The 27,441-nt window shown below is 47.1% G+C and overlaps 1 protein-coding gene across 2 annotated transcripts in view; it reads left to right on the forward strand.

Annotated features, from left to right (window-relative positions):
- GLI2 (GLI family zinc finger 2) overlaps positions 1-27,441 on the forward strand; it is a 175,420-nt gene that overhangs the window by 136,359 nt on the left and 11,620 nt on the right. For both annotated transcript variants that reach the window (XM_065751149.1, XM_065751151.1), the window contains exons 4-11: positions 509-711; positions 2,330-2,521; positions 11,233-11,434; positions 13,618-13,831; positions 15,295-15,408; positions 18,653-18,784; positions 22,156-22,305; positions 25,561-25,725. In XM_065751149.1, the coding sequence (XP_065607221.1) occupies positions 509-711; positions 2,330-2,521; positions 11,233-11,434; positions 13,618-13,831; positions 15,295-15,408; positions 18,653-18,784; positions 22,156-22,305; positions 25,561-25,725 (1,372 nt within the window). The remainder of the gene's footprint in view (positions 1-508; positions 712-2,329; positions 2,522-11,232; positions 11,435-13,617; positions 13,832-15,294; positions 15,409-18,652; positions 18,785-22,155; positions 22,306-25,560; positions 25,726-27,441) is intronic.

Here is a 27,441-nt window from a genome sequence, read left to right on the forward strand (position 1 = left end):
CCCTGTTAAAACCGCTCAGATGCCAAAACATGCCTCTGACTTTTTGTTACCTGCTGACTCCCCAGCATTTACTGACTGCTTTCTCAGGTAACACTTCGCCTGGGGAAGATCTGAGGCATTTAGCAGCAGTGGCCCCCAGAAAGCATGCAATAAAAACTCTCCTGAACTTTTGCCCTCTGAACCGTAGGGCCAACCTGTCAAGGGGGTTTGTGCAAGCCCTGATTGACGCAAGTGGGAGGGCTACGTGCCCAGGGCTCCTGAGATAGAGCCATTCATGTGGCTAAGCAGCAGGCTGGAGGCCTTGGATGTCCCTCCATCTCCATCCTCCCCATGCGGATGCTGGGCTGGCTCCCTGCACACAGGAGCTGCTCTGGCTCCACACAGCCCCGGCACAAGGCACATCATGCAATATTTAACCCCTCCTCAGCCTCCTTCCTCATGAGTCCAACCCAGTACTGTTGGACGACAGACAGCTACAAGGGATTGCATCTCTCTGTTTCCTCCCCAGGCCTCCTCCCCTGAGCGGCAGCCCTGTCATCTCTGACATCTCCCTCATCCGTCTGTCTCCTCACCCCGCTGGGCCTGGCGAGTCACCCTTCAGCCCGCCGCACCCCTACGTGACACCCCACATGGAGCACTACCTCCGCTCTGTCCACGGTAGCCCCACGCTCTCCGTCATCTCCGCTGCCAGAGGGCTCAGCCCCGCCGACGGTAAGAGACCTGCCCCACCACATCCTGCCCATCCCACCGGGGCCGGGATGCTCATGTTGTGCTGTTTGTTCGGCAGAGATTTTGTAGCTCACCGGCACTGATGTGCAGCTCAGGGATTTACAGCTGTGAAGGCTCCGCAGCTGCTCTCTGAAGTGGGAAAGCTGTCTCTTTTTCTTCTGCATTTTTTTCCCCTCTCTTCCTCCCCTTTAACTACACATTTGTTTTGCATCATTGCACTGAGAAAGCAGAGCGTGAGAATAGCTATTACCTCTGGATCGTATTATAAATATTTTACTTGAAGTATGTTCCTTTCTTTGGAGCTCTCGGCTCTCTTATGAGCTTGCTCACTCTGATGCCTCTACCAGAAGCCTTACTTCTCTCCAACAGGGTCACAGTTGCCCTGGGTGCTGCCTGGGTTATCTCCCCTTGACTTCACGTCCTGAGATATGCACAGCTCCAAGGCAGAGGAGGGGGCTGTGCTTTTTTTCTTCTTTCTCCTGAGCTGCTTTGCTGAAGCTCTCAGGAGATGGTGAGGGTGTGTGGAGGTGGTGGTACCCACCCACCCCCAACAGGCCACACCATGGGGTCACCACGGACACCAGGTTCCCCGTGTCTGGGACCAGAGACCAAGCAGGGAAAGGGGAAAGTGCAAAGTTTTCCTGAGAGAGTTCCAGGACCTCGGAGTTTCTTTTTTAAGGGCTGAGATAGATCTCCAAATCCTATCATCCGTCATCTCCTGAGCCACCACGGGACAAACAGAGCACACCAGATTGCAGCAAGAGCCTGCTTTACTGTCTGACACCATTCAGCCATCTTCTGTGGGTAAAAATCATTGCTACATTGATGGGGAGATGAGTATCCTCCCTCCCTCTCCCGAAATGGGGTCTTCACGCAGGGTGCTTCCTCTCTGTGGCCTCACCATGATGTGTGCCTGAGTTCCGTGCTGCACTAAACTGTGAGCATGTGTGCTCTGCACCATCCTCCCCCATCAAAGCTGGTTTTGTTATTTCCTATGAAAAAGAAGCATTGTGTTTTGGGTTCCTTTTCTTTTTCATTTTCATTTTTTTTAAGGCTGCAGTAAATAAGTTAATGGGGCAAGCGGGTGGGGAGGCAGGTTTGAAAAATTACAGCTGGGAGAAAGTGAGCGCAATTGGCTTTGGCAGCCAAAATGGTTTTATGCTGCCAAACACTAAACCTAGCTCTATGCATTAGACCTTGGCTTTAATTTCCTCGCACCGCTATCGGGAACTGGGTTGTATTCGTCTTTCCTCCCTAATAAGCAGGGATGTGGATGCTGACAGGGTTACTGCTGCCGACGGCCAGGCCCTCTCCCCCCCCCCCGGGGTGATGGCTGCGTCCGAATGGGAGGATTATTAAAAGGGGGAACGAGAGATTGTTTATAAATTTGCGGAAATAGAGGAATGCAGAGGCCCCAGCTTGGTTTCTTTTGTCTGCAAAAAACACGCCCAAGCACACGTCATGGCCACGCTGAGCGGGGCCATGCAGTGAGGGCTGGTGGGGGTGCGGGGGGAACGCGTCCGCCTGCCTCGGCGCCAAGCTCTAACGTCCTCTGGGAACCTTCTCCCCATGTTCTCCTCTTCGATTTCGGCTTCGGCAGTGGCTCACGAGCATCTGAAGGAGCGAGGCCTCTTTGGGCTGCCCCCACCGCCGCCAGGAGCCAACCCAACTGACTACTACCACCAAATGACGCTGATGGCCGGCCACCCCAACCCCTATGGGGACATCCTGATGCAGAGCGGCGGAGCAGCTAGCACGGCCCACCTCCACGAGTACCTCAGCCCTGTTGATGGTGAGTAGCAAACCACTCCATGGGAATGTGGGGCATCCAGGAGGGACTGTCCTTCAGGTAGAGGTTTCTGGCCCTGCTGAAACCCGTGGGCGTCACGCTGATTGTTGGCTCGAAACATCATCTTGTTCCATACATCTGTATATAAAATATAGCTAATTAAAAAACAAATAGGCTGTGGTGCTTTTGGAAGGACTGCTGCACAGGCAGGAGGCAGCTGCTCCAACAGAAGGGCGATGTCGCCTTGGCCATGGGCAACCACTGCATGCCTCAGGCTGTGCTCCAGCTCCTGCTTCCCATCCCATTCGGTCTGGGCAGCATCTGGGCCATGGGCTGGCAATGTCCCCTTGTCACCATGCTCAGCACAACCTCCGAGAGGTTGGGGCCTCTCGAGGTGGCTGTAAAATGAGCCCCCCAAGGAGGGAAAGTATGCTAACAGGGAGCCACAGTGGGTAGGACTGTGTTCGTATTTCACGGGAGAAAAAAATTGCTGGAATGCTGTATTTTTACTACTATAAGTCATTGGAAACACAGAAAGTTCTGGTTCACTGCTAAATGAAGAAGAAATAAAATGATGTTAGGGGCAGCAGTGCTGAGTCACCCCCAGCCTGGCCACTGCCCTGGTGTGATGGGTTATGTTTGTCTGAAAGACTATCTGACGGCTTTTTTCATCTGAGATTTTTAGAGCTGCTAGAAATTTCTTTCCTTTCACTTCATGCTATGTCTTGTGAGAACTGGGGTTGTACAGATATTATGGAGGGCTGTTTGGGGATTATTTCTCCTGCAGGAAAGAGAAGGCTCAGCTTTCAGTTCCCAGCTTCTGTCTGCTGGACTGCCTTTGGATTTGCCTGTGGACCTTTATAATTTTTGGAGTGGAGTTCTGCATCATTTCGTTACTGCTTCAAAGTTTCTGTTGTTGAGCTTTTGAGATGAAAGACTGTGCAGTCTTGCTGCTTCGTAAAGTGACTGGTTTAGAATGATAAAAGCTGCTCTTGGCTGTTCAGTGATAGGGACTTTATGGATATTTCTAACTAAAAAATCCAATTTCTCATCTTCAGCTGCTGCCAAAGTTTTACCTCAATAGTCCTTTTCAACCACCAGTTCCTAATCTGATCGGGAAATTGCATCCTGGGTTGAATGGGAAAGCACGTGCTCCTTGATGCCATCCTGCTTCTAACATCCAAAGTATGTTCAGAGTTTCTCTGCCATGAAGCAGCTTGTTGGTAAGGCTGCTCTCTGTCTTCCATCTGAGGGGTTAATCTCTGTGGTTATAGCAGATGGGTGCAAATAGGCTCTGCCAAGTTCTCTTCGGGCCCTTGAGCAAGACTCTTTCCTCCTTGCATCCTTATTAGTCCATCTCTGACCAGCAGTGCCTTGCTGAAGTGCCAGATAAACAGCCAGTAAGAGAAGCAAACACAGTTGTTTTCAGGCTAGCAGAGGCTGATGCTCAGTACACCAAAATGCCCATCCTCTGAGTTTGCTGAAGATCCATCTTTATCTAAAATCATCTGAGCTGCTCCCCTGAGCTGAATACTTTTCCTGCCTGGCTTTTCCTGAAAATGTCTCTAGAGTAAATCACATAACAAAGGTCTTGATTTCATGCAGCCATGCTCGTGACATTGTCTCTTTGGAAAGCTGAGGCTCGCCAGGCATTATGTTGATCTTTCAGTAAAACTTCATTGGACAGTAACTGGGAAGGTTTTTCTGGACCTTCATGTGCTCTGAACAAGATGAAATCTTTCATACATGCAACATGAGATACTGGAAGGCTACTTCTTAAGAATGTGATTAGGAGCAGCAGCCCAGTGCAGGCCCCTTGTCTGTACATTCATCTTCACCCATCAGCCCAGGGAGGCTCCTGCTTTGGTTTATCCTCCCTAACTGCCCCGGTGTGTGGGGTGCTGCTGCAGGTACTGAGTCTGTCTGTGGCCCCTTGAGGCATATAAAAGCATGCTGGAAGTCAGAGGAAATTAAAATGGTGGAATCATAAAATCATTAAGGTTGGAAAGGACCTCTGAGATCATCTAGTCCAAGCATTCACCTACCACCAATATTGCCCACTAAACCTTGTCCCTAAGTAACACAACTTAAGTACTTCTGTTTTCCATTTTATTATTTCCTAGCATCAAATCTGCATCCTGAGACATTTGGCTGCCTTACATAGGTTGGTGTTTTGTTGGTGGGCATGATGTGTTATCCTCAGTGAGCTATTCTGTCTGATGATGGAGGTTCAGTGCCAGCGTGAAGAGAGAATTGTACATTACTAAGACAGGGAGTTAAATGGATGGCTCTGAAATGCTGGCCGAAGAGCTGGAATATCCCTCTCTGTTTAGAAAGCTATTTCAAAAATTCAAGTCAGTAGGGGCTAAATAAATAGTTGAACAGATAATTTAATAAGGCATCCTCTTGTGGTATTTTTCTGAGACAAGATTAAGGGTCGCATGCATAAAACCCCAGTGAGTCACTGTCTTACAGGATCTCTCATTCAGAGAGCTCTTTTCTTCCCAGAGTCCTAGAATGTGAGAACTTTACAATAATTATTTTGCTAGTTGCTGAAATGCAGGTAGTTCCTGTTAGACCACATGCAGCACATCTGTGACAATTACTGGCACCTGCAATAGCAGAAGAGCAGGTAAGTGTATTACGATAATAATTAAAAGAAAAGGCCTGTTCGGTGTCACATCACCTCCAAACATCTGCAAGTCTGTGGAAGCCCCAAGGTACTGAGTATGATCCTTTTTCTGCAGACCTGAGCCCTTCATATTACTCTTATCACACTTCTTGGAGAATCTCTCATCTCACACCTGATGTGGTATGAAAAAATATTGGAAAAGTAATCAGGCATCAGTGTCAGCTGCATCCTGTTGGTACTGACCAACTGTCTGTTGAGTGTTCGCGTGGTGACTGAGCGAGGATGTCCCAGAGCTGCATCTCTTAGCAGGTCTTTACTGTGCCACTGCATCAGTAGTTAAACCACTAAAGTAGACCAAATGTAAGCGTTATGCACCAGACTGCTTCAGCCTGCTCCCATTAGCTGTCCTGTTCATTCCATCCATTCAAGGAGGGACTCTAAATCCAAGTCTTAAATCCAGTTGCCAGAAAGCCTGCATTTTCAAATCAAATGTCACCCCTCTCCAGTGTCACAACGTTCCTGGTGGGACACTTTTGAAGCTGAATGACAGCGTCTGCTCACCAGATCGAAACAACCTTTTGCATCTCTTTTCTAGACATGAGAGCCTTGTGGTGGATTATTCCAGGTAATGGGGTGGGTGAAGGCACCCATGAGGCAGAAAAGTCTGAGAGGAGAGCTCTTGTCACTACCTGCAAGCCTTCAAGAGGTGTCATTTCCTCTAGCCTGACGTGATGTGTGTATTCTTATATCTCTGTACATCAGAAGATCTTCAAATATTGTACAAAGCAAAGCTGTTTCACCATTGCAGACCCCAAAGAGAAAGGACACCAAAATGATCTGATAAGCTGAGCATTAGCTGCTCTGGGAGCAAGATCTTGATCTTTGGAATAAGGACTCTCATGGCCAGAGAGGGAAGAAGAGTTTACATTTAAAACCATCGCTTCCGTTAGCTACGGTGTTGAAAGTGTGATTGGGTTGTCCATACTTATTATGGGGATGATAGAAAAGTGTCCTGAATTCAACTTATGTCCAGGTGGCACTGTACAGAAACAGTCATTCAAGTCACATGGGCTGCATAGGCATCTTTGAGCAACCTAGCAAGCTGTAATGGCATTTCATCCCATTCTGGAGGCAGGAAACCTCTGATTCGTTCTGAAACCAGGAAACCTGCCCTGCTTCTTGCTAGCTACTACATGGCAGTCACAAATATCTTGATGTGATAAAATCAGTTTCATTGGGAAAAGGCTTTGTTCAGCACAGGATAGCCAGTGGCTGGCTGCTGGAACAGTCACCTGGGATGTGGACAGACATTCAAGCAGGACTTTATTCCCTCAGTTCAAGCAGTGATTCAGCCTCCACTGACCTCTGTCAGTCACTGTTGTTGGAACCTTTCTACTACAAGCAAATGATTCAGTGGTCATCAGGGTAAGGATCTGGGCTGGCAGTGCAGCAGGGCAGTCACTGCAGTTAGCAGTGTGAGAGGTGGGTTCAGGACTCCCTTCCAACATCTCACACAAAATAACTGCTCTGTCCAAAGGGATGGAGCCTCCTGGTGACCTGGGAGAAGTGCCTTGCGTGGGGCCGGGGGCCCAGCACACGGGATGTGCAGGCAGGGCCTTCTGCATCACAGATGCCATCCCAGCCCAGCCAACTGCTGGCTGACTTGGGCAGACAGCCTGCCCTGCGGTCGCTTCCTTAACCACTCTGAGATCTTTTTTTTTTTTGTTTTCTTTGTCCCAGCACAGAATGGAAACTTGCTGAAGTCTCAGAAAAGGTTCAGAGAATGTGAAACGGTTTCCCACCCAGTTTTAGCCAGCAATCCTGTTTTCCTCCCTAGAAAAATATGTGCAGAAGAGAGAAAAAGTCCCAGAGCATCCCATAAGCGCTCTGTCTGGAGTCCTGCTGCACTCTGGTTTCTAAAGAATTCAATTTACATATGCAAGTTGGGTCATCTAAACAGTTACCTTGTGGATTGGGAGTAGAAGAATGCAGCCTTGTCTTTCAGCAAGGATTTGAGGGAAGCATTAGTATTCCTTGAACTGTGAAGCTGATCAGGCCCCGGGGAGGGCAGAAAGGAGGGTCCCAGGGCAGCATCTGGTGCCAGAACAAATGTCCAGCATCTGCTGCAGTCTGAGCGAAACGTGTGCTGCCACTGCCCATGGGAGAGGGGAATAAGGAACTGGCTGTGCACAGAGTGTTAGACGCTTCTTGCTGCTGCCTGCTGATGAAAGGACCATCCATGGAGTTACTCTCATGATGGGAGGAGGGGGTATTTCTGAACTTCTTGGGTGGACCCGGGCTAGGTGCAGGGAAGCAGTGGCCATGGATGTGTTAGCAAGGAGGTCAGTGTTTGCAGACCACGTGTTCTGTGGGCTCAGCCACCGTTGTCCTTCTCTGATCAAGATCGCATGCTGCTGTAGTGTCCTTCAGATGGCCTATGGCCATGGTGAGTGCTCCCATCACAAGCTGCCCCTCTTGTGAAAATGAGAGACGTGCCCTATAGCTTGTCACTGGCCCCTGTGGGTAAATCAAGATTTGGGAAGAAAATCAGTTTCTGAGTAATTTGTGGATGTGATAATTCATAGACCCAGTACTAGGCATGGGCTCTGACCCATCACTCCTTTCTCATCCTGTCTGAGGAAGACTGGTATTCAAGGGAAAGCAACTGAATGTAACAAGGTCTCTGAGATAGAGAGGCACAGTGGAGTTTGTTTTGAAAGTGGAAATTCAGGCAGATTAATGAACTTTTAAATCATTCCTTATTTTTGTTTCAATTTCTGTGATGACTTCAGTCTTTTGAACAAAACTTCTTTCAGAACAACAGCAGCCAAATTCATATTTTTGTTTGTTTCAAGAGTGGTAAGGGGGTGCTCTGACCACCCTGAAACCCTCCAAGCACCTCTGCTAAACCCTCCAAGGCACTCTGTCTCCATCTCTGTGTCTGAAAAATGGATCTGTCCTTCATTTCCTTCTCTGGGCATTCACTGCTGGAAAAGTTGTGTGCAGTTTTTCCTTTGAAACATCACTGGATCTCATGCAATACAGGATTTGGCTTACGTATTCAGATGACTGTCAGCTCGCACTGAACACCTTATCTGTGTGTGTGCACCTCCTCTAACATTTGTCTTTGCTGCTGCCTGTTATCACTTAATGTTTGTGTTCCGTGTCCTTGGATCAGTTGATTAGGGCAGGCTAGTTTTATTAAGAATGATCCTAGTGCTGTTAATCTGCTTTTGAGTAATAATTGTGAAAAGATTCCCCCATCTTAATGCAGTCACGAGTGGTTCCTTTTGTGGTTCAGTTCCTTTAACATTTCCCAGATGCTTCCCTTCCTGGGTGCTGCTATTGAGTGGAGACGAATTATTCGTCCATAGCATGATTTTAGGTCACAGCTTTCTCTGAAAACCTGCAGGATCTCAGAGGCTTTTGTGTAAAGCACAAACCCAACGTACTGGATCTGCTATCAAACATACCGCCCAGCGGTACATGCAGGAGCTAAATGAGAGCAGACACTAACACGATGGATATTACTGGTTTGGTGCAGGACAAGTCCCAGGCCAGCTTGCCAATCTGACAGCTTTCAGCAGAGTTTTATACTGGGAAAAAATGACATACCTGTGTGCAGCCTGGAGGGTGCCCACGGTGGTTGCACCAGTGAAACCAAGGCTTCTGTTGGACGTCAGGACTACTTCTCTCTGCAAATTAACGGTGACCAATGGCTGAACCAGCACTGTGGACATAAATCATCAGGAAGGAGCAGCGAGAAATGAGTACAAGGCTTTTCTTTCTATTTAGTAATTTATCAAGGGAAGTGGCACATTAATAAACAGATCTCCCTTGAGGTGTGGGAGTAACAGAGATAAATATGACTGTCAAATCTGGCCTGCTTCCTTCTGTTAGAGAAGGAGAAGACTGTGGGAATGCAAATGCAGGAAGCAATAACTATATCTGGAAAGATGCATATTATTTGTAGGACAGAAACATTGACAGCTCAGCTGAGATGGAGCCCCATTGCACTTTGTAGATGCAACACAGGAAATAAAACACAAACCCTATCTAAAGGAGTTTATCTGAATATATGGCACTGGGAAATAGGGATGCAGAAAGAAGAAGCAACTTGCTCGAGGATATGTAGCCAGGGAGGGCTGGGAACAGCACCCAGGTTGTCCAGGGTCATGGACCATGTAATGAATGAGCATGCCTTATTGCCAGGAAAATAAATTAATGAGTTCTCATCAATGATAGGAATGCATTATTATGTTGTGGACAGAATACCATTTTCACCTTTACAAACTGGACCCAAGCAACCCTTGTGTTACTTGTTTTGGGGCCCTGTCAGAGCCCGCAATTCATGGACAAAGTGTGAAATTTGGATATTTTCCAATCCCAGCCTTTACAAAGGAGCTTCATTTACTCACTTTGGTTTTGCTTCCATAGCACCTTGGCACAGTGGTGTCTGCTTTTCCAGCTCCTGAGGGAAGCACCACTCACTGTGGCAGAATGGGGCTGGGCAGGGCTGGCTGCAAGCATTCAGAAAGTTTGAGTCTGGTCCCACCAGATCATGGGACAGCCTTGACAGTCAGGAGGTAATGTTACAGATTACAAACTTTTGCGAGCCCGTACAAATCAAGGAGCACTTTATTCCTGCTGCCAGAGTGCATTTTACCACCTTGTGTGTCCCATCCACCCCTCTCGTATCAGCACATGTCTGCAGGGAAGAAAATCTGTGCTCCTGCAAAGTGCCAACCTTGTATTTGGTGAGATGCAGCTGAGGTCTGTACCTCCAACTGTCTAAAGGAGAATAGCTTGCATTGCCTGTCTAGGCAAGTTCCTGCTTCCTTCACAGCCGTTAATAGGATATAGCCACAGCAAGCCTGCAGGGCAGCTTCCCAGGAGACTGCTGCAGGAAAAAGCAGGTAGTAATGCAGCACTGTGCTCTCTTGGGTGGATGGTGGGGATTACCACTGGACACTGAAGCATATTTCACCCTTAGAAATCTTTTTTTTTTTTTTTTTTTAATAATAGGCAGCTATTGGAAGCTGCTGTCCTTGCTTTGGAGGGCCAAGACCATCCAGGCAGGGCTGGGGCTTGGCCAGGTGTTGGAGCTGATATCTAGTTATGGGGAGCTGCTGTGATGTCAGCCACCCCATGACTTGCAGGTGGTTTAGTCTTGGGCAGAGCTTCCTCAGGATGAAGTCAGTTGTTCCAGTTAGCAATGCCGAAACATTGGGGGAGGCCAAATTAGTGCAGTAGTAACTCACTGTGTGTTGCAGATCCACAAACAGGACTGGCAGGGTTGGAAATGACTTCATGCCTGAATGATTGACAATTGCTAATAGGGTCCAGGCCCTGGCAGATCCCCTTGGAGGAGGAGAGCTTGAACTTTGCGCCTGAGCTGCCAAATTGGTTTTCTTAAAACTCCTAATTTACTTTCGAGGCTCCCAGAGTCTCTCACCCTGCGTTAATTGGGTGGTCAGCATTGTGCTTGCTTTCATTCCTGCTCCCTCTGCGCACCGTTGCTCGCACCGTGTCTGAGGGCTGCCTGGTCTCTGACGTGGTTCCACTGGCCTCTACTCTTCTCTGAGTCAATGGGATGGCTGTGCTCACAGAAATCCTTTGGGACTTTTTCCCTTTTAATTTCAAGTTAATTTAGTGCCAATGAAAAATAATGACTGACAGGCTTCTGTTTACCCTCTGAGGGGGACGCAGCCTGCCGTGCTGCCTGCTCTGGGTCACTCAGCACTGAGCAGAGGGGAAGCCTCAGCTGCTGCCTGCTCCGGCTCTGTTTCTTATACATCCTACAGCAGTCCCGAGACAGCAGGTCTCAGTTTCTGCTCATTGATCTTCCTGAGCCCCCATCCGCCCCCAGCATGGTGATGACCATGCCAGCAGTGGGCTGAGCTGGCCATTGGCATCTCCAAGTGATGGTGGGAGTGTGCTGGGATGTCCCCCACGCCTGCTGAATCCCATCCTCAGCTACCAGGCCTCTCCATCCCCTCACCTGACCTCAGGAAGGAGCAGCCTGTTGGTTTTGGCTGACAAAGTCTGTGCTTCACTCGCCCCTTCTCTCTCTTTCCTACAGTGTCCCGGTTTTCAAGCCCGAGGGTGACTCCAAGATTAAGCCGAAAACGAGCCCTGTCAATCTCCCCACTGTCTGATGCCAGCATTGATTTGCAGACGATGATCAGGACCTCCCCGAATTCCCTTGTGGCGTATATTAACAACTCTAGGAGCAGCTCAGCGGCGAGTGGCTCCTACGGCCATTTATCTGCTGGGACAATAAGGTAACACTTTGGGGGCAGACCTATCTAACTCTATAACCATCCCTCGAATGGAGGAGTAGTTTCCTCCAACAAGGGAGAATCATTTGTGGCCTTCCAGTACTTGAAGAGACCTTATAAGCAAGAGGGGGACTGACTTTTTTTCCCCAGTGTTATAGTGACAGAGTGGGAGGAATGGCTTTAAACTAGAGGGGAGATTTAGGTTAGACATCAGGAAGAAATTCTTTACCCTGAGGACAGTGAGGCGCTGGAGAAGTCTGCCCGTAGAAATTGTGTGTGCCCTGTATCTGGGATTGCCCAAGGTCAGATGGGATGGGGCCCTGAGCAGCCTGAGCTGGTGTGGGGCAGCCAGCCCATGGCAGAGGAGTTGGCATTGGGCAGTTGTTAAGGTCCCTTCCATCCCAAGCCATTCTATGATTCTGCAAAACCCTCTGTTTTAAGAAATTGCCCCCAAAGTATCCTCAAAATTATTTGCCCACATTCTTAAAAAAAGATTTCCTGGGTAGATTTAAGAGCCTGATTCTAAAAACACGTCTAAAAAAAAATCTAAGCCCTTGAGTAAAGTTTTGCTCAAATCTTAATTAAAAAGCACTTACACTAGGCAGCTTACTGTTGTCAATTCCTGCCGTGATTGCTTAACCCAAGTTTCACAATGTTGTTATTCTTTTTATTACTTAACTGTTAAATATGTTAGTTCTAATTAACATTGTTGTTGCAAAGCAAGAGTTTATAAAGATCCTGTGCTTTTAAACTTGTAGGGGAACATTGCCATTAGTAACCATTACATTAATTTTATCAGTTACTTTATCTGACAGTGTCATTTAGAAGTTGTAGGATGTAACATACTGCTAACTTAAAAAAGAAAACAGTGATAGTCATTTTTGGACTTTGTTTTAACACAACAGTGCTGTGCAGCAGCCTGCCATCACACCTCATTTACTGCAGCACACATTTAACTCCTAGAGCTCTTTACTGCTGCAGTGATTTTTGCCCATTATTCTTCTGGTCAAGTTGTCATTAACTGGTTTGGAAGAGAAATACTAATTGTATGGTCACCAGCAATGAGTGTTTTCTCTAAAAACAAAACTTGAAATGAAGTCTGTTGCTAATTATAACCCTGTTTCCTCAGCAATAACACCACGGGCAGTTTTAGTGATGTGAGAAAAAGTACCGTGAGGGTAGGGACCCTGGGCAGCTATGTTTTAAACATGCCAAATAATCAGTTTGGGGCTGAGAGTCTATAGTTTGTGCATCCCTCACCTGGAGTAAAGGGAGCAGAGGATACTCACTGTGTCTCCTGTGTTCCTCCGTCTTTGACAGTGGGATCATAGAATCGTTTGGGTTAGAGGGACCTTTAAGGGCCATCTGGTCCAACTTCCTGCATTGAACAGGAACACCTACAGCTTGATGAGGGTGCTCAGAGCCTGGTTCAACCTGACCTTGAATGTCTCCAAGGACAGGGCATCCACAACAGATGGATTGTGAAACAGATGGATTGTTCATACCTGGGGTGTGAAACCCTTGTTCCCCGAAGCAGAGCTTCATTTTTAATGCCGCTGCCTGCTGCACCTCGGCTCCAACCTGTTGCCTCCTGCTAGCCCCACAGAGCTGGTGGGGTTTCTGGTCACTGCTGACCTAGATTGGAGCTGAACCAGTGACCTACATAAGAAGGGTGACATACTTTAGCAGTCCCCTGAGCCAGCATGTCCCTCACCTGAATGCAGAGTAAACTACATGTTTTGGACTATGCTAAATGACTTGTGATTCACCCTGGCTATGATCTCTGGCAGGTGAGCCAGGTGATGCTGGGGTTTTCACAGCGCAGGCAGCTTAACCTCAAGCTTGCAAGCCTGCAGAATAGGGCTGGGAAAAGCTGGGGGATGTGAGGCTGTGAAGCCAGATGTGTTCTGAGCTCTCTGCCAAGGGCTTTGGCTGTTTTCAAACATAAGAAGCAAAGAAATTACGGTCAGTCTGATGCATGGGTCGAAAAGTTTGCTGAGGTTCACATGAGACAGAGCTCATCTTTGCAGTAAAGCACAATAGCAGGCTTATTGTTGCATTGCAGCACCTAGCTGTGACACTGCAGCCTCTGAGAAATCCTGGACAAACTCAGTCAGTCGTGAGACAAAGTGCTAAACACAGTTTAAAATAATCCCTCATCATTTCTCCTCCTCCCACCGCTGCAGCCCTGCGTTCAGCTTCCCCCACCCCATCAACCCCGTGACATACCAGCAGATCCTGACCCAGCAGCGAGGTCTGAGCTCGGCTTTCGGGCACACTCCTCCCCTCATCCAGCCGTCTCCCACCTTTCCCCCTCGGCAGCACATGGCCGTCATCTCTGTCAACCCGCCTCCGGCACAGATCAGCAGCAACAGCAACTGCATCTCCGACTCCAGTCAGGTAGGGGTGGCTCTCACCTTACAGCACTCTTTATTCCTCCTGACTAAGCATTTCTGGACGTGTCACAGTCAAATTCTGCACCCACCTCCCTCCTTGGACACCCACACGCGCTCATACCTGTGCAGGAGCCAATGGCCTTGATCCAGCAAAGCACTGAACGTGATACACAGGGACATCTCAGGCAGCAAATCTCCTTGAGCACGTGTCACATGCTGCTGAAATCAGTGGGATTTGGCACACTCTAAAGTGTTTTGCCAGATAAGCACATGAATGCTGTGAATCAAGTTTTGTCAGTCTTTCATCCTTCCCTCCTTCCTTTTTCCTACTGATCTGGATCGTGCAGACTAGCAGGTAAGTGTGTCCTGCATAGGACCTCTCGCCATTTTACATACTGTTCCCTTTTTTCTGTTGTGAGTTCCTCAGGTGGCATTCTCTCTCGTGACTCTGCTGTCGATTTTAAGTTTTGCAGAATCAAAGGCCATATTAAGAATACTGCAATGCATATGAAATCATACACCTCACCTGGTACATACTGATACCTGTGCACTCACACACCCACCTCTGTGTGTGCACGTACCCTTCCTACACACATATGTAGTGAATATGCCAGCACATTTTTAATTTTTCCTTCTTCTTTTCATCCCTTTGAACTTTAAACTGCAATTGCTTTTCTCCCCAGAGACTTACTTTACCTCATTTCACACCCATTTCAAATTGTTGTTTTAGTTGCACTGTACTGAACTTTTAAGACTGGTTTATTGTTTTAGGATTTCTCATGGCTGCTGCACTGCATACTCTGTTTGTTATTGAAGGTTATTTGATTGATTGGTTTTGTTTTCTTCTTACAAACTGACTACCAAAATACTGTGGCTGGTAGGAGTTATGCCTCTGTTTAATAACTTGCATGACCAATCTTGAGCAATTAGCAAGAGTGTATTTAAAATGTTAATGTTCCAATTTTATGCACATACAATGGGATTTTTTTTCTTGAAGTTGTTTTCGTTTTTTAAGAGCTTAGCAAAATATACACACTGCCTTTCATGCACTCAGCATGAAGGAGCCCTCACATGTAACCAGAGCCCCCCACTCTCCTCGGGAATTCATTCTCTCAACAAGTCATTTCATCAAGTCATTGAGAAATAAAATCATGGCTTGGGTGGGGTTTGCATAACATTTTCATGGATCTGACAGGGACTGGAGCGTTCTGAAAGAGCGAGGCTTTGCTGATGAGCTTGCAGAAGCTGATTGTGCCCTTTATTTTCCCCTCTCTCTGCCTCACACAAACCCACACAGGCTAGTTTTCACACAAAGCCCACGGCAGCAGGCCAGCACACCACTGTCCCCATCAACTCTTGTAGTTCAACCTTGACTGACTTTTTAGTTAACTTTGAACAACGCTGTGGGCTGGATCGAGCCTCTCATCCCAAACCCTGTACCACATCTTGCCTGGTTTTCCTTCCTAGAGCAAGCAGAGCAGCGAGTCAGCCGTGAGCAGCACCGTCAATCCCGTAATTAACAAGCGCACCAAAGTCAAGACCGAAGTCGAGGGCCTGCCCCCAGTATCCCCAACCACGCAGGTAACCTCCTTGGTGTGAGACGTGTTGCGGGCCCAAGGCAACAAAGCTGCTGGGTCTTCTTGCCTCTGAGAACAATGCTGTTGGCATGTTTTGATGCAGTGACTGAGTGAAGCATTCAGTGGGTGCTTAGGACTCAGTGTGCTGCTGCTGAGGTTGGATACAGAGAGAGGAGGGAGGGAATATTTGAAGCATGATAACTTTAAAAAATGGCCTTGGAGTTTTTTGTGCTGCAAAGCAAGCGGTATTGGTGTTTCAGAGCAAACAGAGGTTAGAGGGAATTCTTCCATGTACGTAGAAGGCTTGCAGAAAAAAAGGACTCCTTGATTCAACAAGGAATTGCTCCTAGCAACATCCTTTACACCAGTGACACATTTGACATCAGGAAGGGTCCAAAGCCCTTTGCTTTCGTTCCAGATCTCTGTGATTGCAAACTGTTTAATGGCTGACAGTATCCATCTGACCATCCTTTATCACAACTGTAAACTATCAGGAGTGCTCTGGGCACTTCATTTTCATGAAATATTAGGCCATGTTATTGTCAAGCGAATGGAAGAGTTGATGACAAATTTCTCCTTCTGCCCTGGTTCAGGAGCAGGTCTCAGCATGATGCATGGGGACAGCAATGTGTGCAGTCATCAGGGGGCTGGTAAAATTGATGAAGATAGCATATCAGGGAAAGATAAACATGCTGTAGTCAGCACGATTAGGGCAAAGAGGCATCTCTCTGGAGCTTTGAGTTTAGGAGCACATCCACACACTGCTGGAAAAGCACATGCCCCCAAAAAACAATCTGGCCAACACACAGGCTAATGGGCAACACGTTTCTTTCCTGCAGCAAGTGAAAAAAAGATTTGAAAGCCATCACCAGCTTTCTAAAGCATCTGTATGATGGCTGTTGTTATCAGCAAGGAGTTCCCATAAAGCACCGGCCTGCTCTCCCTGCAGCTCTGCCTCAGTGCTTCTTCCACTGAGTCCAATGTGAAATAAGCACTGCAAGAAGGGAGGGAATTGTTTAAAGTGATGCATGGAGGCTTGATCAGAAGAACAAGGTGAAATTAAGAGAAAGAAAATATGTTCTGGTTATCTAATGGTTCCTAATGAGAAAATGTGTGGAGTAATACCCCAAGGGAAATGTAGGTTTCACATCTTGGCAGCATTTCATTATTGTCTGGGAGATTATTGGAAAGTGCCTTGTGAGAGACAGTCCATTCCTAGCAGGGAGAACAAGTTAAAAGACCTAATGTTGCGGGTGTCTCCTTTTAAGCTGGTCAAGAAACAGACACTTGAAATCTGGGGATTCCCATTCTGCAGGAGACTCTGCTGAAAACCTAGTCACTGAGACACAGCCATCCCAAAAGAAAAAAAAGCATCTGTATGTGTGTTTTATTTTGGAAGTGCTGCATTAGAAAAAACCTCATGTGAGTTGTGATTTGTGTGTCTAAAATCCTTGTTCAGACAGGATCTCCCATGATGGTGTGTGCTATTAAAAATGTAATCCAGGCAAGATCTTTGGAATACAGTGGAGCACCAGGCAAGACAGACCTGAGTTACTGTGCTCTTAGGATACCACAGTAGTTCCAATGCAGGCTCAGAATCATGGTGAACTAGCCAGAAATGAAATGTGTCAATCCTCTTCAACAAATTCAAAAGGTTTCTGTTCTGGTTTTCCAGCAGGAGGTAGAAACATTTTGGCAAAATAATATTTTTAGTAGAAAATTACACTTTTTCAGACTTTTTGTGGAAAGAAAGATTTCAACAAAGATATTGTTCACAGCTTAACCAAATAGAGCTGCCAGAAAAAGAAACTGTCGTTTTAACTTCCTCAGGCTATTGCTCAGATATGCTTTGGATCTCCAGAATTTTTTTCTGTGAATTTCTACAGTTTCCTTTCCCAGGAGCCACCTTGCAATAAATATATATTTTTTTTCTTTTAGATGAAGAGCTAATTAAAACAAATTTCTTCCTCTCCTATATCTAAACTGTTGAACTGAAAAGTTGCAGCTGGCATGTATGTCATGAGCTAGTTAATGAAAACTGTTGAACTCTCATACAGCAGATCTCATTTTCCAAGCCATAGAATGCCGTTAAGTCATTAATCATTGCAGCCTCTCAGTGGGCATTGTGAAGGTGTTGATGGGGAGGGAGATGGCAGCCAAACAGGTCCATCTGGGCTGGTCACGGACAGTTTGAGATGGGTCTAGCTGTGGCTAAGTACTTATGGGGCCAACCATAGTTTCATATCACAAGAACAGTATCTCATGGAGTCAGTTACCCCTCGTGCTCCTGTGCCCCAGAGGTGGGATGATCTGTGCTGGTCAGTGATAATAACTGGGAGGAAAGGGAATGAAGGGGTTCAAAACCAGCAGGTTTGTTTCACATTGCTAAATTCCAGAGTCAGCACTGGCTGCTGGTTGCAAGTAGCTGTGACTCGTGCTGAGTGACTGTTGTCCCTCTGACTTGTAGTAATTTGCATTCATGTTCTATTTTACACTGTTGTGTAGGTGTCAATACTTCAATCCTTGCAGCAGCCATATAAAATATCCTTTGAGATTCATTTAGCTGTGAGGAGTTCATTAGACAGAGAAGTTCAGGAGAGAACTCACAGTGTGCCTAGTATTAAATTAACTCATCTGTGAAGACCCCATACTGGAGCCATAGCTCCTGGATCTCTGCTCTGCAATCCACTCATCACAGGGTCTTGCTCAAGATTCTTAAATTTGCCAGTCCCTCAGCTCTGAGGGCTCAACATTTTTTCCCTGTGGAGTGCCCTGCTGGCATGAATCTTTGGGTAATGGTTAAGCATCATTTTCTGTTCCACTAAAAGATAAGATATATGCCTCTCTCCAGCCCGTGTCAGGTGAGACTGGTAACTATAAACTTTGGCTGCTTTCTTCATGCTCATATTTCCCTCACCTCCACAGATCAGAAGTGTTGCTCCAGCAAAGGACAGAAACAAGCATCAAAAGCTTTTTCCTTTCTCCAGCCTTTTCTGCAGCTGCTCCTGACCTGACTGGAGCCAGCACCACTGCAACCATGGCTTTGGGGTGTTTCATGTATTGTCGTTAACTCTGATCCATTTCTGCCAAAACTCTGTAACTCATTATTTCTCTGTAATCAAGGATGCTGTGTTGCTACAATGAGCTCACCTTAGTGATCAGTTGGTACCTGCCCTGTAATCTATGAGTGACAGAGGAATTCAGATGAAAGGAGTTCACCTTATACAATGCACTGTTGTGTCTTGCAGGAGCATCTGACAGACCTGAAAGAAGATCTAGATAAGGATGAATGTAAACAGGAGCCTGAGGTTATTTATGAGACGAACTGTCACTGGGAAGGGTGCACAAAGGAATATGACACTCAAGAGCAGCTCGTCCATGTGAGTAATGGCTGGGAGGAAACTCCAGCGATAAATTTAGGTTTCTGTGCACTTGTCCTCATTTTTTATCACTAGCTGCTGTACAGCCAGAGCCCACTCTGGGAGCTACTAAAGGTGCAAATCAGAGATACGATGTGTAAACACTGCCAAAGCAGGTTCCTGCTCCCTGAGGAGTTTAGCTGCAAGAAGTGTCTCGTAGATTATTTGATGTTGCTCTCTCCCCAGCTGCTGAGGCTGCAGTTTTGGTCTCCCTCATGCACAGTCTAGTAAAAGAAGATCCATGCAGAGGACCTGATCAGAAAATGAGGAGAAGGGCTGAGTCCTTCTCTCAGGCTGTATTCACTGAGCCTTCTCACACACCTACATTAGTTACATGTGGGCCAGGATGGTCTATACCATCCTGAGACCTCGGCCGGTGGCATAAGCTGTGGGGCCGTGTCACTTAGGGTCTGTTGACATGCCCAGCTCATCCCTCCCACCTCCCTGCCCGTAAGCAAAAATAGAGCACTTCCAGAGTGTGGAGACATGCTACAGTGTCTCCCTCAGGGTCTAAAATAAAGGAAGTGAGCGGATTTTTTTTTAATTGAGAAATAAGGCTTCAATAGTTATGTCCCCAGACCAGTGTCAAAGCTGCTCTCTGAAGGATCTCCAAACCAAGTCATTCAAACCAAACTTTCAGTTAATTAATTCCAAGAACCTTCTGTGTGCTTTGCTTCGTGTGGGAATCCACTGTTTGGTTTTCCTTCGACTTCTGGGGCTGACAAATCCCTCAAACTCCAAGCAAGTCCTGAGAAATCTGTGTCTGAGCCCCATCCTGCCCTCAGCCCAGCGACCTCCCAGTCCTCATTTGGGCCTGTGGTGTGAGCCCTGCTTGCTGGAAGCCAGCCAAGGCCTGCTGGGAATTCATCGACCTCAGCAACAGTGCTGCAATCCTTTGTTATAGGTCTTCATTTTAATGTAGTAGTGTTTAGATGCCACCAAGTAGCCATTAGTCTCCATCCTCAGGCTCTGCATACAGATGCAGCCTTAGTCCAGAGAGGCTGTACTCCAACTGACATTTGGGGCATTTACTCTTCTTCAGCCTAAGGCTAAACACCTGCCCACCCCTGCCAGACATCACCCATCCAGAACAACAAGTCCTTGAGGACAGACAGATCTGGAAATTGTTTGCAAGGTCCAAATGAGCAATGTGGGTTTTCTATTTAAGGGGTTGCACATTGTATGTCTCAGGGTGGTGCTTTACTGTAGTTAAACCACAACGGTCATGTTGGATGGGCTGATCTCATTTTTGTCCAGCAGTATTTGTGCTCTTCCCCCTCAAATGTAAGAAAAAACCTTCAACTCTGGCCAGTGCAGGGCAGCTCAGCACAATTTATTTCCAGAGAAAAGCCAAAGAAAAGTATTTGACAGAATGTCCAAGATTTTCCTAAATTTGGATGGTTATAAAAACGGATGCTTCTGTGCTATGATTACTAACAACGTGGGGTTGTGGATTTAGGATGCCCAGAATATACGTGTAAATGAAATACAGATGTCATGGGCCAGCTTCTGAGGAGGTGTGGCATCCCACCATGCATGAAAAAATTCCTGTTTGTGTGCAGAGCAAAGTACCTGGGCGTGCAGGGCCTGTTCTGCACGTGCAGTGGGCAATGTGCTCATGGGAGCAGTGCATATCAAGGAGGAGCAGTGGGAATGAGAGTGCATTTTTTCAAGCTCCTCTACTGCTCTCAGCTTGGAAGGCTGCACACATCTGAGAAAAGCCAAAGGAAAGCCATGGGCGTAGTAGGGGTTTAATGGGGGCTGCAGAGCAGCATAGTTAAGCTTGGTGAGTTGTGTGACTGTTCCTGCACAGCGTGATGGGAAGCAGATGTTGCCCAGACAGTGAGTTCATAAGCCTTAAGGAGGCTGCAGTTCCCCACCAATAAGTGTCTTCCTCTGGCCCAAGGGGAACCCAAAAGGAGAGCCCACACGCTTCCTGCTAGCACTGCCTTGCGTAGTCTTGGTTGCAAGTCAGATTCCCATGCAAACAGAGCCAGAAGACATCTTTGCAGTCCGGTCTGGATGTGGTTTAATGTGTCCATAGGTCTCCCAGGGGCTAACCAGCTCTCTGCCAAAATCTCACAACAGGGATGTGCTATAAAATCAGAATAATAGGCAGATGTTCTTCAATCCCACCCAAAATCTAACCCAAACCTGCATACCGCAGCCTCCCTCCATCATCTGGGCATGTGGCAGGTCTTTGTCCCCAGGCTTGGGTCATGGCATATGGAATGCCAGGCTTGAGTCAGCTGGGGCCATGAAGGCACACTGCTCTGTTTTCCTGAGTTGCTGTGTCCTCACGCTGCCCCGTCACCCCAACAAATCTCATCCCACGCCACAACATGTGTGCCTGGCTTAGGCCAGGGGGTGGAGACGGGGACTGGAAAAAAAATCTCAGCACAAGAAACAAAACCCAAACCCAAAGTAGTTTATTTTAGGATTTCCTGTCAGTGAATGTCTGCTGAAAACACAGGAGCAAGGACAGGCATTATTTTTGGCAGCAAGACTCCATTCAGAGAGAGAAGGCTGTCACTGGAGCCGCACTGCTGATGGGCCGGTCTCTGACTGTTTATTTTCATCAGGGCTTCCTCTGGCTCTGGATGATGAAAAGCAACTCTCATCTTCCTCTCAGGGAAGATGAAGGCATTATTCTGGGGCTGACTTTTCAGCACACAGAATTAGGATTTTAGGGACCCAAGAGATTAGCAGTCATTGGGGCCACCAAGCTCTCCCTAGCACATAGGTCTAAGCTGCTGTCATTTCCTGCCATCCCCACTCTGAGGCAGGTGGAGGTTTGAGGGCCAGCACTGTGCTGGCTCGTCTCCTTTACCCCATCTTTTGGCATCTCTCCACAAGGGAGTCCTGACTGCGTGGTGTGGTGTGGTAGGTTTCAGCAGATTGAAATATAGAAAGAATACCCTTTGTTGGAGAGGACCCATAAGGATCACTGAATACAACTCCTTTCAGCTATGGTCCACTAGCATCATCATCCCTTCACCCATCAGCACTGGCACTGGGCACCCCCAGGAGGCACTGAGAGGACTCCATGCTCCCTGGCACTGCATGTCCCCATTGCTTTTGCAGCATTTATGGCAAACCTGATTTATAGCTGCTTTGGACCCAGCACCCAGCTGGATGTGCCAGACCACAGCACTGGTCCCTGTGTCCCTGTGGACAGAGGGGTTACTGGGGTTATCTGCACACCTGGCACCCAGGTGCAGTGCCCAATGACAAGCACTGGGGAGGGCACGGCTGGTTTTGGGAACACCATCTGTGCTTTGCTGGCATCAGCTCTTCCAGAAGTGACCCGTTTCTCCCTTCTTTCACACCAGCACATCAACAATGATCATATCCACGGGGAGAAGAAGGAGTTTGTCTGTCGTTGGCAGGACTGCACACGGGAGCAGAAGCCCTTCAAAGCTCAGTACATGCTGGTGGTGCACATGCGAAGGCACACTGGAGAGAAGCCCCACAAGTGCACGGTGAGCTGGCAGGGATGTGCAGAATTTATCAGCTTGGCAAGCAAGACACTGGGTTTTGGATCACACAAATGTCTGTGCATACAAGGTCATTGGTGCTTGCAGGTTGCACCCTGGGGACAGTGCAGGTACATTGGGAGGAGGGCAGTTGAGAGGCTGGTGGGCAAAAATGTATTTCCTGGGGAAACTGGCTTTAGCTCTGCCACAGAGATACAGAGTGACAGGACAATTCACTTTATGTGCAAAACAGGTAAATCAGTGCTTGTGTCCAGTGAGGAAACTCAGGAACACCGCTTTACAGGGAAGCAGCCAGCTTTGGTTGTGTGTAATTCAGCATCACATTCAGCATCGCCCAGCACTGCTGCTGGGGGCTGCAAGTTTCCTGTGCCCACCTACCCAAGCATGCACACAAACCACGTTCCAGTTTGAGGATCTGGCCCAGCACCTCCTGCCTCCACTCTCTTAATCCAGAAGTGACTCCAGGGTGCTTAAACCTCAGAAGAACCTCTGTTCCCAAACTTCTGCATGCACACAGTGTGGCACCTAGGATTAATCACTGGCTGAGGAAGAGTGTAGGGTGCTGTTTTGTATCACAGTCCTGTGGGGAGGGGCTCACTTCTTCCTCAGCCTGGAGGGATTGAAGCCCATGTGTCCCATCCCTCGTGGAGTCTCCCATCATGCCACTGGCTGATGTGGGGCAGCTGAGAACACTTGAGAGAGGACTTCGGAGAGAAGTGAGCCGTGGAGTTCAGTGGCTGCAGTTGGCTGGTAGAGAGGAGAGCTGCTCATCATCTTTTCCCACGTACACTTCAGCCCCAGGGCCCAGCCATATCTTTTGCTATCCTCTGCTCCCACTCTTTTCCTCTTGCCAATACCTCCTCCACTGCCAGTATTACGCTATTCCTCTCCCTGGGGTCTCCAGGATGAACCTCTCTTTCTGTTTGGCAGATGTCTGAGCCCTCCTCCACTATCTTCCTCCTCTTCTACCGCATTAGTCACTTCCAGCCCTGCTCCCCCCCAACTCTGTCCTAGCTCCTGCTTACAAATATCAGGATGTTTATTGTTTGCTTGCCACGTGACACTTTTACCAATCTTCCAACTCTGTGTTCATTTAATTTGGAGCATGAGCTCCCCAGGGCATGGGGCCATGTCTTTTGTTTTAATCTTCTAAAGCACCTTGCTCAATTCTAGTTTTTTACCATCCTTCCATTTGAAAGCATCAAAGTGTATTGATCAGTGGTGTGCTGCAAAGTGAGCAGCAATGGAAGACTACCCCTGCCCTTGCAGGTAGAGGGACTGAGAAGGGGAAAAGTAGCAGGGGCTTCCTCAGTTCTGAAACAGAGCAGGAAAATCCACTGCTGCCCTATCCTGCCTCTCTCCAGTCTTCGTTTTCTCTCACTGGAGCAGTGACAAAGCCGTGGGAGTTTGCAGTCTGGAGCCATCCTCTGCCTGCAGGAGAACTGTGGTCTTTCTGTGTGTGATGTGTCGTAGCAGCTCTCTCTGAAGTGGAGTACTGACCATTTCTAATTGCCTGGGATAATGGAAGCTCTGCAGATGGTGCCCTTCTTTGGCAGAGCATTCCTTGTCTGAGTCTGGCAGTGATTTTTCCAAGTGCCATTCATTTCAGACAAGAAGTTTGTGGTGTACATAAAGCTACAGATGAACCCCATTGCAGCTTGGGATCCAGTGAAGAATTGTTTCAACAGATGACAGCCAGAACTCCCACCGACGTAATCAAATCCACACCTAAGAGTGGGAACAACCTCTTTGAACAAGCACAGGATGCTTTGCTGAGAAGATCTCATTTGAAAATGGGACGTCAGAATTTTTCTTCTTTAATGGCTTTTTTGTATCAGTATCCAGCAAAACCAGAACGGACACTTGAGTTGAACTCATGCTGAGTTCCCTTTGTTTTTCAGTGAGTTGAATGATGTTTTTCAATAACCATAAGTGACTCCAGTTGTAAAGATCTGTCTGTCTGTGCCAAGAAAAGGAAAGGAAATACTGTGCTACTTCACAGTTGCGGCATGTTCCGTGGTCTAATGGGCTGAGGAAGGTTGGCTGAAGAAGGGGAACCAGATTCATCCCCCCCAAACATACCTACAATAAAAATTGTCCCTTGAAGTATGTTTCTTGAAGAGATACACATATCAGAAAATGGCTGAGCCCTTGTTTCCACCATCCCCATGTGGCTGACTTGGATTCCTGAGTAATCCAGTGTCTCTCCCAGCACAGTGGAGCTGTATGGGATCATCGTGTCCCTGTGTCCTGGGGTCCTCGACGATGAGGAATGGGAGAACCTAGTTAGAGGAGCCCTATCTGTGCAGAGCCAGGACAGTGGTACCTGAACTACTGCACCTGAGTTCTCCCTGTGGTTGGTGTGAGGGCTGCATTCAGCCAGAATTTGGAAGGAAGCCTTGCATTTCTCAAAATTCAGCATTTCTAAGTTCCCACGTGCTTCATCAAAGAGTATTTAAGACAGCCCCCTGGATTTGAGTGACTGGTGATATCCTTCATGCTGCAGGTGGGGCAGGTGCAGGGATAAACCTCCAAACAGAGCAGAGAGTGGTGGGACTGCATCTCCTGAAGCCTGACTGTATCTCCCAAGCTACTCTTTCTCGTTGTGTGGGCAGCTGGTTTCCTTCCAGGAACAAGGCTTCTGGCCTGCACTCTCATCCAAAAATCCATCTGTCCTCAAGATTGAGAGCCTTGTTTTTCAAACTGGTAATGTCAGACAGCCTGACCACAGCATCTTCCGAGAGCAGACCCAAGCTGTAATTTGGGAAACTTCAAAGCTTGCTAGATTTTTGCTTGTGTGTTAGAGAATGGTCTGGTCTTTCCAGCTTTGGAGGTTAGGAAGGCTGCAAGGGCTGGTCAAACTGTTGAGAAGCCACCAGTTCTCTGGGTGAGAGGAAAGGACCTCCGTCTCTGTGTATGTTAGTTGCTAAGGGATGGCTAAGAGAATTGAGGGCTGTTCAGCCCCACTGGAAAAAGCAGTTTCTTGTTGAAATATCAGGTGTGTACCCGACAAGGAGTAGCACCTTAAATGTGAGTCACCGCTGAAACACTTAGTCTGCCGAGGGAGGGGAATTCTCCCAACAAAGTGGATGTTGTTCCCTGAAACACAAGCCCTTTAAAGGGAAGGAAAAAAAAAGGAAGAGTGAGAAACAGATGAGAAGGGTTTAGGCAGGAGGGGAAATCAAATTTTTCTGGTTAATTAATCACCCCTCTTGTGTTTTTGTTTTTTTTTTTTTTTAGTTTGAGGGTTGCTCCAAGGCTTACTCCCGCCTGGAGAACTTAAAGACACACCTGAGGTCCCACACTGGAGAAAAACCTTATGTCTGTGAGCATGAAGGCTGCAATAAAGCCTTTTCCAATGCCTCGGATCGAGCCAAGCACCAGAACAGGACACATTCCAATGAGGTAAGCCTGGGCTCACCACAGCTCAACGGAGGGCTTTTTTTTAATTTTGCTGACAATAAACATGCACTTTACACGCTGGACTCGTGTTAAAAGAAACCTACTGTAATGAGAGGTTTTTCTTATTTTTTAATGGGATTTGTTTTGTTGGAGAGCCAGACCACATTAGGTTTATATTTATGAAAGCCATGTTTGAAATCATAAACAGATGTTGAAGTATGCAAACTTCTTAATCGGCTTTGGAAATTAAAGTGAACATTTTCCAAATTTATACTATTTAATAGTGTGAATAGGATTGTACGTCTGCACGTGTGGTGTTTCATATTAGTGTGGCACAAACTTGCAGCAGCGTAACAGCTACCCAGGATACTGACACTCTGAAAATAATACTTCCTCCATCGTTTGATGTACAATGATAGAGCACAATGCAATGCTTTGTTAACCTTGGCTAATTAAGACCCACTATTAGTAGTAGGGGAGCAGAGGAAATTGCCTTTATTGTAGCGCATGTGATGGTCTGTTGCAATCAACCATAGCTGACGATTGAAATTTATATTACCACTAATTAGCTGACAGGGGGAGAAAAAACAACACTCTGAAGTTCTAATAATGTTTGCAGCCATGAAGAATTCAGTCTGCAGCCTAATTTGCAACTGTTAAATATAGACTGTTGAAGAATGGAACGCAATTGCCATGGATGAGAGCTTTTTAAAGAGATGCTGTGTCTACAAAAAGCTTTTGGGGAGTATTTCTATCTCTGGCATCATAATATCTGCCAGTAATAACCACAGATCTGTAGGTTGAAGATCTTCTGTTGAAGTCACAATAAGGATTCAGACTCTAGGGCGCCCTTCTGTTCTGCGTGATGCTGAGACCTGGGTCTCAGTATTATTTTAATTTGTTTGGCTGTGAACCCAAATGCCAGCGTTGTCCTTTGCCCACGAGCTATTTCCTCAGCAAGATGAAGGCTAAAATTAACCTGTATCTGCACTGGGGTTGGTTCGAGGCTATGCAGACCCTGAGGTCAGGAGTGACCAACAGGACATGCAACCTCTCGCTGGCAGCCTTACCTGCATTCTCAATAACAGGTGTTCAGTTAAAACAACATTAATTTTCTGTTAAAGCTTCTTCTACTGGGAGGTAAATAGTATGATTTACTCTCACTGATAGAACTTCAGGCGTTAGAAATTGCTTGTTTTCCAGCCTTGGAAGCTTCCCTTGCTCTCCTCCAGTGTTGAATGCAATGTCTTTTTCATTGCTATTTCCTTCCACAACACTATGGGGCTAAGTTGCTCTTCTTTCTCTCAAGTACGTCAATCAAGACACTGAAGTCTCTGGCTATACAGCATTGCTTCTTAAATCAATTTTGTGTGCTTCTTCCATCTCTAAGGATCCTTACTTGGATGAATCAAGACTTGTTGTACAACTTTCAGTACTGGATACAGACTCTGACCAGTTTGTACTCATTGAAGAGCATGTGAACTAATTTTAGTATATGAACTAATTTTTGCCCATAGATCACTTGAACTCTGATCCCTAGAGGTTTTCCTCCTTGGCATGCCAGTCTTCCCTTCTGTTTGTCTGTTATGTCCCATATTCCTACATGTGGAATTTTGTCATTGGCTGTATTATTACAAAACATTTCTTAAAATGGGTTTGGTTTCCCAAGTGATCCAGACCAGGAGCTGCACAAGGTCTGTGATGACTCACTTAGATGCA

Source organism: Cyrtonyx montezumae, unplaced genomic scaffold (genome assembly GCF_038088225.1).
Source record: "Cyrtonyx montezumae isolate F1298 unplaced genomic scaffold, pur_monq_1.0 scaffold_7, whole genome shotgun sequence".
Taxonomy (NCBI): Eukaryota; Metazoa; Chordata; class Aves; order Galliformes; family Odontophoridae; genus Cyrtonyx; species Cyrtonyx montezumae.